At 43.8% G+C, this 10,597-nt stretch overlaps 1 protein-coding gene across 1 annotated transcript; it reads right to left on the minus strand.

Annotated features, from left to right (window-relative positions):
• Positions 1–5,461: 5,461 nt before the first annotated feature.
• On the minus strand, positions 5,462–6,892 carry LOC133319237 (uncharacterized). The gene has a single exon (XM_061522912.1). The coding sequence runs from the start codon at positions 6,890–6,892 to the stop codon at positions 5,462–5,464; it is 1,431 nt and encodes a 476-aa protein (XP_061378896.1).
• Between the last annotated feature and the right edge of the window lie 3,705 nt (positions 6,893–10,597).

Below are 10,597 nucleotides of genomic sequence, written 5' to 3' on the forward strand. Positions count from 1 at the left end.
ATTCCTGTGTGGTCGGTGAGTCGGTTCGGAAGTCATGGTGACTCATCTGCTGTTGTGATAACGGAGCACTTGCCTTTGAGTACTTGCGAAGTGAAGTGTGAGAGTTGAAATGTACTTTAAGTGTAAATTGTATATTATAGTGTGGTATTTAAGTGAGTTTTGCGAGCGGACCTCGACCGCCGCGTCGGACGCCGGCGTAAGAGGAACTCCATGTAAATAAAGTCGTCGTAAGAAATGAATCTTTGTCATATTTATGTATATAAAGTGATGCCTGCGAGTGAGCCCGAGGGCGGCCGCGGGCGGTGCGTGTGTGAGCGAGAGACGCGGCCGGCGCGGCGAGGCGACGGTCGCCGTATGTTTATATAAAATGGTGCTCCGACTATAGTTTCATATCATGACCTTAACTATGCATTTACAAACCTCTCTCCTTCTAGGATATTATTGTAAGGAATCTATTTTTGTATATGTACAGTAGGGTAGAGCCACCGCCGGCGACCTGACTGACTGCTAACGGTCGCCGAACGGTGCGCGCTCGTTTTGTTACGGAAATGGTTCGCGACTATTGAACTGTTCATAAATTATTTAACTATTGTTATATGATAAATTTTGACACAACTAATGAAGCGAATAAAAGTACAAGTAATACTTATATTTTACGTTTGTTTCAATTTTGCTTCCCATATTATAGATACGATGTTCAACACTTAATAACATAAATTTAATAGATTGAAGCAATACAGACACCTCGATGTACTTAGATGACGTGGGCCTGTGTTTTAGTGACTTTTTTATGTCAAAGGGCTCAAACGAGCAGACGGTCTACCAGATGGAGGTAGTACCGTCGCCCATGGACATCCACAAAAGAATTTTGTGGATGCGTTGACACCCGTATATGGGGAAGACAAAGAGGAAAGGGTGAGAAAAGGGAAATGGCAACCGGCCCTCTCACTCATCGGACGAAACGCAGCCGTATAAGGCTACTTCACGCCGATCTTCTGAGAGAGGGTGGTACTTCCCTGGTCGAGCCAACTCATGTTCGAGCTGCAGTAATTTGACCACAGCTAGGCTCTACCACCTACAAAAACGTGAGTGAGTGTCGTGAGGCGAAGGCTATGCAGGAAGAAGTCACTTAAAGTTTTTATTGTAATACCCCACGATACGGACATCATGCGACTCTTCCGTCATCTCCTGCCAACAATATTTATTTATAATCCTTATTACTGTGTATAAAGTGCGTCTGCAGTCTTGAGGTGCGATAACGTAACGTGCATTTTGCAATATTTTTTAAATTATGGAATAGTAAGTTCTGTGCTCTTGTCGGAACAAAAGTGGTGGTTTGATTTTAAACACTGCTGATTTCAAGTTATGTCTATCTTTGTTGTAAGGGATCTGTCCACTTCCTTAATATTTTTGAAATTAAAATAGGACTCCTAATCCTATTCTTACTGAGCCAAACAGCAATACACTATGTTTATTTTATACCTGAAGTGGCGTCGAACTATTGAAACTATGTGAGGTTTTGTAGGTTTTTGCATAATACTGTAATTTTAAATTTTCGAAAACAATATCGTTGCAAAATATAAATCTAATTATCCAATTTTACTCGAAGTCGTTACTAAGAGATCAGATATGAAAATTTTTTAATAAGTATTTTTCAACTATAGACGAACTGTTAGCAGCTAAAATACCTAAACAATTCCACGATAATAACACACTGATTTTATCCCCATCAAGTAAAGCCCTAAGTTTCAAGATGTCATCTACTGAACCAGGCACTGAAACAGAAATTTTAAATATAATTAACCAACTCGATTCTAACTGAAGTGTAGGCCTTGACGGTATAAGTACCAAAGTGATAAGATGTGTAAAAAACGCGATATCGGGTAAATTAACAACTAGCTTTAACAAATTGTTTTTGGATGATTTTTTCCCGGATACTTTGATAATTGCAAAAGTATCGAGAAACTATCGTCCTATCTCTGTTTTACCAGTAATGTCAAAAATCCTAGAGAAACAGCTATACACTAGATTACAAAATTACTTAGACTCCATATGGCTTTAGATCAAGTAACACGCTTACACCTTCTGTTGACCTTGTTACTAAAATAAAACAAAACATAGAAAATAAAAATGTAGTTCTCCGTATTTTTATTGATTTAAAGAAAGCTTTTGATTATCGATACAGTCAGCCACAAATTACTTTTAAATAAATTAGAAACTATTGGAATGGCTAGTAAGGCTTTGCAAATGTTTGAGTCATAATTAACACGAAAATCGCAAGTAGTCAAAATTTTACATTTAGAAAATATTTCACTTTCAATAACGTGTGGAGTGCCCCAAGGCTCGATACTGGGTCCTTTACTTTTCCTCGTGTATATAAATAATATACATGAGTTAGGTTTGAACGGCCACATTACTCTTTACGCCGATGATACTTGTTTGTTTTACTTTTGTCCATCAATACATAATCTTATTTCACAAGCACAAAACGATTTAAACGTTCTTTAAAAATGGTTTTAATGGTAGTTTCCAATTACAGAGCATAATGCGACTCAGTGGCCCACAATGCCGAAGTGTGCTAATGCTTAATTGGAACGTGAATTAGTTTTCTAGTGCACCGGTAGAGTGCGCTAAGTTCAGAGTTGAAAATAAAAATTGTCATAGTCTATGACAATTATGACATAGACTTAACATCCCCATCAGTGTATGAGTAAAGTGGTATAAAGTAATATTTGGTTGAAAATTATTTACGGTTATATTAAGTTATTCGGATTTTGATTAATATTTTTTTTGTTTTGAGTATTGTAATTAAATGAGTTCTAAAAGAATTATATACTTTTGTAATCGAATCATCTTACCTAGATGATAGTGATGATGATGATGATGATTTATCGCGTACTCCTAGTGTAAATCAATCAATTAGTTCATTATCCAGTTATATATTTATTGAAAATGTTTATGAAAACGAAATAGATGATTTATTTGAGCCATTGATGACCACAGGTTATCGAAAGCAACGAGTCGAAAATTATCTCAATGTTGTAAAGTCTTGGACGGATGCTGAATTCAAAGAAAACTTTCGGTTATCGAGAACAACTGCATATCATCTGATAAGTATATTACGTACTTTAGATTTTCATATTTTTGAGGTATAACTATTCAACCTGAATAATATATCACTAAAACTTTATTTTAGAAGATGAACTTGAAACATCGATTTTCATTCCCAAGAACACCTTTGGGATGAAACCCATGAGATAAGCTTCTTAATATTTTTGTGGTATATTGCAAACACAGAACCACTGCGGACTATATAAAAATATTTTTTGATATTTCAATTTCATCAACACTTCGAGTCATTCGCCGCGTCATAACTTGGATTCTAACGAAATTGGATGATGTTATCAAGAGGCCTCAGACTAATTACGCCATAAACAATACCTGTGAAAGTTTTTCCACAAAAAAAAACATTTATCAGATATCATAGGAGCAAAAGGTTGTACACATATCTTAGGATTGCCAAGCCTCCTGAGAATGTCTTTGTGAACAATTCGTTCGGATGGCTCACAATATTCAAATGTCATATGATCTTCACTCTTCTTGTTGTTGTCGACACACTCTTTATATTTACTTTAGAGTGACGCTGTGCAGCCAGCCAGCGTCACTCACGTCCTCGGCCAAGACCGGGAGTGGCTTGGGGTTGGAAGGGGGGGCCATACTGGCGCTCGCAATGTCTTTTAATAACCCTTACACTAGTCACTCATATTTCTTAAACTTAACTAAATTACTATGTTGAGGGGGAGGGGGTGGATTCCCAGAGGGGAAGAAATAGTCTGTATGGATAGGGATTAGAAAACAATGAACTATGGCGAAAGAATTAATTAAAAATGTTAATAAATGGCGGAGATATGGAATTTAATAGATTTTTTTTTTGTTTTTTTTTTATAAAAACGGAATTACGTAAATAAAATTGACTTTTTTATTTGAAGTGTTAGGAAAGTGTTTAATCTCTTAAATGGGAGAGGGCATGAAAAAAAATATTTTAGAGATGGGTTTAGGTGTGAGGGAGGCTTGGAATTTTTTTTTATAGAGGAAAATGTATAAAGTCGGTGATTTTGCTTAAAATTAAAACTGAGTGTCACTAAAGTCTTAATAACTTTGGTTGCAGTAGTCCGATATTTGTGTAGTTTGCACTGAATTTTAGATGGGTTTATGGCGAAGATAATTATGTATAATAAGTCCACGCAAAATAAAAAGAATGACTTATTATATAGATTTGAAGTTAACTAGAGTCGTTAAAGTTATTGAAAACTTAAAATCTAAATATTAGAAAAACTATTAGAGATAAAATTAAAAACTAAACGCTAAAATACTAAGTAAACTGTCCTAATCACTATAAAAGTTCGAAATTCAGAAAAGCAAAAACACTGTCGAAATTTTCCGTGCCCCTCACTTTCTATATGTTTCGGAGTCATCAAAACGTTCTCTACAAGATGGTATAATTTGTTAAAACGAAAAAAAAAAAAAAAACCGACCACGCCCTACATCTCTTCGGTGAAAGTATCTCATTACTAGCCGGGTATCAAAAGAAAGGTCTCGTCCAGACGCTTCTATTGAATGTAAACAAAGTAGGTCAAGGCGACTAATCGGAAGGGAAGAGAGACGGTTTAAAACGATCCGTTCGCGACGGACGACGGCTGCGGTAGGTTTTTTTTTTTTTTTTTTTTAACTAAATATATTGACTACGGGTAAATAAATTTTTGTACACATAGGGTAAATAAAACAAACACGGTAATAGTAAAATAATAAAGCCACATGAACATAAAAATGTTGATTAAATTTGGACACGACTAAAACTAAGCGATGAGCTGATGAGGAGCCCGAGGGGCTCGAGGACTTTTGAAATTTGATACAGCGATCCTCCAGCTCCCAAGTGCAAAGGGTGATAATGAGGGTGAAAGATGAATGAACTTATGCTAACTTAATATCTAAGAGTCTGAGCCGACAAAGATTAAAAAAAAGAAGTAAAAGTATAAGTAAAAGTGTAAGGAGACAATTAATAATTATAGCTAAGGGTGGGGTAAAATGTAAACAAAATTTCTTATGTCTAATAACTACAGCTGATATTAAATAAAATAAAGGAGAAGGGAAAGTTACAACTATTCGATAAGTCTTAGTGCTAATTATAAGATAACATAACATAACATAACATAACATAACATAACATAACATAACATAACATAACATTTAAAATAATATATGCGTTTGTCAAAAGTATATGTACATGTTTAACAAAAGGAAACAAAGAAAGATTATTTACATTAATTGGTTATGGCTGCTGGTGCACGTCCAGTGACAGCCAAATTGTAAAGATTTGTATTTACATGTGAATAATTAGTTATATACATAATTTTTAGTTGAGATGGAGCAAGAAAGAAACGGAAAAGAATTTACATTGAGGTTAAGTGTTGTTAAAAGCTTTGAGGTGGTTGATAATGTATTCGGAAAATTTGATAAAAGATATGGTAGCTTCTTTGTCCTCCAGAAGGGAGGCCATGTTGAACGGAGAGACCCCGGCGTAGCTGCAGATAATCTGGTGGTCGGATCTCGGGGCGATGAACCGCGGGCAGTCCTCGAGCAAGTGACCCATTGACTGCACCGTGGTGCCATCGCACGGACAGACAGCATCCTCCGTGACCTTAACCCTGTGTAAATATTGCTTTGTGTAGGCGTGTCCTGTAAGTGTCTGGGTAAGTGTGAATGTGTTGTGAGCAAGTGAGTGTAATTTAATGATGTGTTTAATTGTAGGGAGGTGTTGTTTAGTGTGTTGTCCTTGTGGCTCGCTCTCGTATCGAGACTGCCAGACTGAGGCGTGGAGTGATCGTGTATAGTGTTTTATAAAGGTGATGGGAAATTGTGTGTAGTCCGGGGCTTTGTGGAGCTTAGCCGCCCGCTTGGCAGCGGTATCTGCAGCCTCATTCCCCACTATGCCCACGTGGGCCTTGACCCACGCGAACTCGATGGACCCGGACGTATGGTGTACTGTCGAGTGTATTTTCGCAACCAAGGGGTGTGTGTTGCTGCGGTTCTGGATGGCGAGAATGGCAGCGCTGCTATCTGAATAAATAACCGTGCTTGTATGTTGGTTGGAAGAGGCCCATTCGCAAGCTTTGAGGATGGCTAGAAGCTCAGCCTGGAAAACAGTACAACTGTTATGGAGCTTGAACTTCTTACTGACAGGATTGCGTCCTCGATCATAACTGACGAAGGCCGCCCCGACCGTACCATCCTCAAGTTTGCTCCCATCGGTGAAGGTGTGGGTGGTGTTAGGGTGAGCTCTTGACTGAAATTCCTGGACCTCGTTTTGGGTCCAGAACGTGTGTGAGTCGTATGTATGTCTGTGGGCTGGATGAAGGAGAAGATGTGGAGGAGTTGGAGACTCCAGTGTGATGTGAGCCGGAAGTAGTGGGGACGAGCCGGTGAGGCGCGTAGCTTCGACCCGGTTCGCCTCTTTGACCTTAAGATCCAGGGGGGTGAACAGGGCGAGTGCGAGAGCAGCAGAGGTGGACACTGTCCTAAATCCTCTGATGGCCTTTAGGGCGAAGGCTCTCTGCATAGACAGGAGTTTCTTCCTCACGCACTTCTTATCGGCCACATGTCCCCACACTCCGGCTGCGTATGTAATGATAGGCTGGATCACCTGCAAGTATATAATGCGTATGTTTTCTGGGTGGGCCCCCCATGTATGTCTGCAGAAGAAGGAGAGTCTGTTGAAAATTTTTGTTGCTTTGTAGACGATGTGGTTGATGTGTTCGCGAAAGTTAAGTTTATCATCCAGAATCACACCAAGGAACTTGATGCTCTTCTGGAAGTGAATTGTGTGCGAGTCCATGGTGATGAGTATTTGTTTGGCTTTGGCGCTGAATGCTAAAGCCTGTGTCTTGGCGGGGCTAAAGAGAGCTTGACTCCTTTGCCCCAGCCGGTGATTGTGTGAAGTGCAGAGTTAATGTTAACCTGCAAATCAGACGCGGTTTTCGCTGATGCAACCAGCAGAACATCATCCGCGAAGGCCTGGAGTTGACAGCCCGGAGGCAGCTCGATTTCCAGGAGCTCATCGAGGATAATATTCCATAGGTGAGGGCCACAGGTCGAACCCTGAATGCAGCCCTTGGACATGGTCTTAGACACCCTGGAGCCGGAATGGTCAAGCATGACTGTGCGGTTTTGTGTGTAACTGTGAATGAGTCCGTAGATGTTTAGTGGACAGCCGATATGCCTGAGTCTGTGGAAAAGGGCAGGCCACCAAGCGTTATCGAAGGCGGCCTTTATGTCTAGAGAGACGGCGACTGTGAGTAGTTTGTCAGTCTTAGATCGTTTAATCGAGTCAATGGCTGCGTAGATAGCAGCCGTCGTGCTAGTCTGTGGCCGGAATCCGAATTGCTTCTTGCTCAATTTACCGGCCTTATCCGCGGCGTAAGTCACCCGCCGATAAAGAGCTTTTCGAGAAGCTTTCCGAACACCGGCAGCAAACCGATCGGTCTGTAGCCTGTCAAGTCGGTATGGTCAGTCTTGTTTGGTTTTGGGATGATCTTAACGTATGCCCTCTTCCACTGTCGAGGAAAGTGTTGGAGTGACAGACATCTGTTCATGATGTCTGTCATGAGTTTGGGAAAGAGTCGGAAGAACTGTAAGCAGATGTCGGAGGTCAGTCCGTCGAGTCCGGGTGCTCTTTTCGGGTGCATTCCCTTGAGTACCTCCAGAATCTCCCCCTCAGTAAAAGGGGGGTCATCCGGAGTCTCAGGAAGTTTCCTCATGTGAGCCCGTAAGTCGTGTCTCACTTCCGTATCTGTTGAGTCGTCAGGGTAGAAATGGTCAAGTAGAGCTTTGGCGGTTTCGGCTGTATCTGTGGTGTAGCGGTCGCCGACCTTAAGCGTGACTGGTGGGCGTCGTGGAGCCGATTCCCTGAGAAGTCTGTTGGTCAGAGACCAGACATTCTCCTTCGTTTGGAGTTCACAGAATTCCTTGAAGTGGGCGGTCGACTCCGCTTTAAGTGCGGCGGCGTATCGCTCTCTGAGGGTGTGTAGCTGTCGGGCCAGGGCATCCACCGGTTGGTGGGATTTCTTGGCCGCGTGTAATTTGTGATGGGTGTGTATGACCTCCTGCTTGTGAGCCTCTAAGGCCTCTGTCCACCAAGGAGGTTTACATTTCGCTCCGGCCGATCTGACGGGCATGGAGTCCCTGCAGGCGGTGTGTATACATTCGGTGATGGTGTCGATAAGAGATTCAAGTTGTCCAGTGTCCAGTGCTTGGATGTCTAATTCAGATGTGTCACTGCTCGTGAATTGTGTGAGAATTGACTCCTTGAAGAGGCGCCAATTCGCTTTGTTATTCTTGTAAAGGAAGGTGGTTGTGTTGAGATGTTGAGAAGTCTGTGATTTGTTTTGAGAATGCGAGTGTGTATATGTGTAGTCGATTGCGTTGTGTTGCGATGAGGGACAAGCGTCCAGGTTCACCTTCCAGTCTGATACTTGTCCGTAGATTAGTGACGAGACAAGTGTGATGTCGATTATGGAGGAGCGCGCGTGGCCGTGGGTGATAGTTTCGAATGTGGGTGTATTGCCCACATTGCACACCTGAAGATCGTGAATGAGAGAGAGGTCGATGATATCTCTCCCTCTTGCGTTCATGCGTTCGCTCCCCCAGAGTGGGTGCCAACCATTGAAGTCGCCACCGATGATGCAGCGGGTGTTGGTGTTGTTGCTGAGAAGGTGTTCTAGTGAGTGTAGTGTATCCGCCTCATCGGCACTGGGCTCGATATAGACGGAGGCGATGAGTATCTGTTGGTGTCTGTGTAGTGCCCGAACCACACATAGGTTAGGGGTAGAGAATTGGGAGAGCCCGAGGAATGCGGTCTTGGTTTTGGCCAATATGCACGCCTTGACCCTCCCATCAGGTCCGCTAGGGAACTGAAAGATCTCCAGCCCTCTAACGGCCCCGACCTCGATACCCTTTCCCGTATACGGCTCAGACACCAAGGCTACGTTGTGTTCGCTATTGATAAAGTACGTGATGAACTCTTTAAGAGAGTGTTTGGATCTGTCTAGATTGCACTGCAAGATTTTAATTTGGTGTAGATCCATAATCAACTGAATTAAGGGTTCTGGATTTTACTGTGCGTAATATGGGCATGTCTGTGACGTAGCCTTGTGTGTGGTGGGGTGATTATTATTGAATCTGATATTGTGTTGGGTACAGTTGAAGCACTTAGGAGGGTGCGGAGTATCCTTGGTTGGACATTGGTCTTGTGTGTGGTTGTCTGATGCACAGTGCGAGCATCGTGTGACTTCAGTCCGGCAGTGTTTTTTGACATGCCCGAAGCTGAGGCACTTCTGACACTGTAAGAAAGGGGAAAAGTCTTCCGCGTGGACCTTCTGGAAGTCCAGGCAGACTCTCCCCATTTTAAGTATGCATTTCCAGATAGCTGGATTAGCCACAAGGACGGCGTTGTAAAGGTGAGTGCTTCTGTTGTTGCCTCTTTTGAAGCGGAAAGTGATGTCGGTGTCGTTGAAGGTATGGAGTTCCGGGTTTTGTCGCAGGAGGGTGCTCACCAGATCCTCAGGTGCCATGTCGGAGCTGACTCCCTTCAGCAAGAGCATTGGTTTTAGTTTCCTGGCTGGTTCGGCTGTCACTGGCGCGTCTGATTTGCTACGAAGCTTCGTGAGAGCGTCGTCGCATTGCGCCTGTGTGTCGAACTCTACTCTGATTTTATTGTTCGAGACCGGTGAGACCTTCGCCGGAGCATAAGTGCAATCTCTGAAGGAGATGCTCTTTTTGAAGGCCTCAACGGCCTCCTGTCTACTTTTAGTGGGATGTTTAGTCGCGACTAGGATGGCGGGGCGGGTGACTGGGATGGGTTTGGGCTGGACGGGAGCGGGGGGCGTGCGCCTGACGGGCTGTGCCGGGCGACTTGCTTGTTGTGCATAGGTGGGGGTTTGGGTTGGGGTTGGGTTCGAGGCGGAGGCTGGAATATTGCGGGCAGCACGAGCGTTGCGGGTCTTGGCTGGGGCGGCGGCGGCGGCGGCGGCGGCTTTCACGGAGGCGGCGGCGGCGGCAGCGGCGGTTACGGGGTTGGCGGCGGCGGCCGCTACGGGGGCAGCGGCGGCGGCGAGGGCAGGCTGGGCCTGCGCGGGGCGGGAGTGCAGAGCATTGAGCTCCTTGAGCTCGGCCTGCACGCTCGCGATGGATCGGGCAAGCTGTTGCACCGATGTCACTATGGCGTCCTCTACGGGCGCCGTGTTCAGGGAGTCAGCAGGGGCGGAGGAGGCAGGCAGCTTCGCGTGCATCGAAATCGCCTTCCTTATCTCCTCCGCCGCCTGCACGATGTGTGTTTTGGCCGCGGAGGTGACACTCTTATTTTCGACGACCGTCGTGATGATGGTCGCCGCGAGTGCTGTGACGACGCTGTGCAGCGAGCCAGCGTCACTCACATCCTCGGCCAAGGCCGGGAGTGGCTTAGGGTTGGAAGGGGGGGCCATACTGGCGCTCGCAATGTCTTTTAATTACACTTACACTAGTCACTCATGTTAATATAATAATA

The sequence above is a fragment of the Danaus plexippus genome, chromosome 15 (genome assembly GCF_018135715.1).
Source record: "Danaus plexippus chromosome 15, MEX_DaPlex, whole genome shotgun sequence".
NCBI lineage: Eukaryota > Metazoa > Arthropoda > Insecta > Lepidoptera > Nymphalidae > Danaus > Danaus plexippus.

Excerpts from the sequence above, each read along its gene's own strand:
- LOC133319237 (XM_061522912.1), bottom strand. The coding sequence starts at position 6,892 with ATGGACTCGCACACAATTCACTTCCAGAAGAGCATCAAGTTCCTTGGT.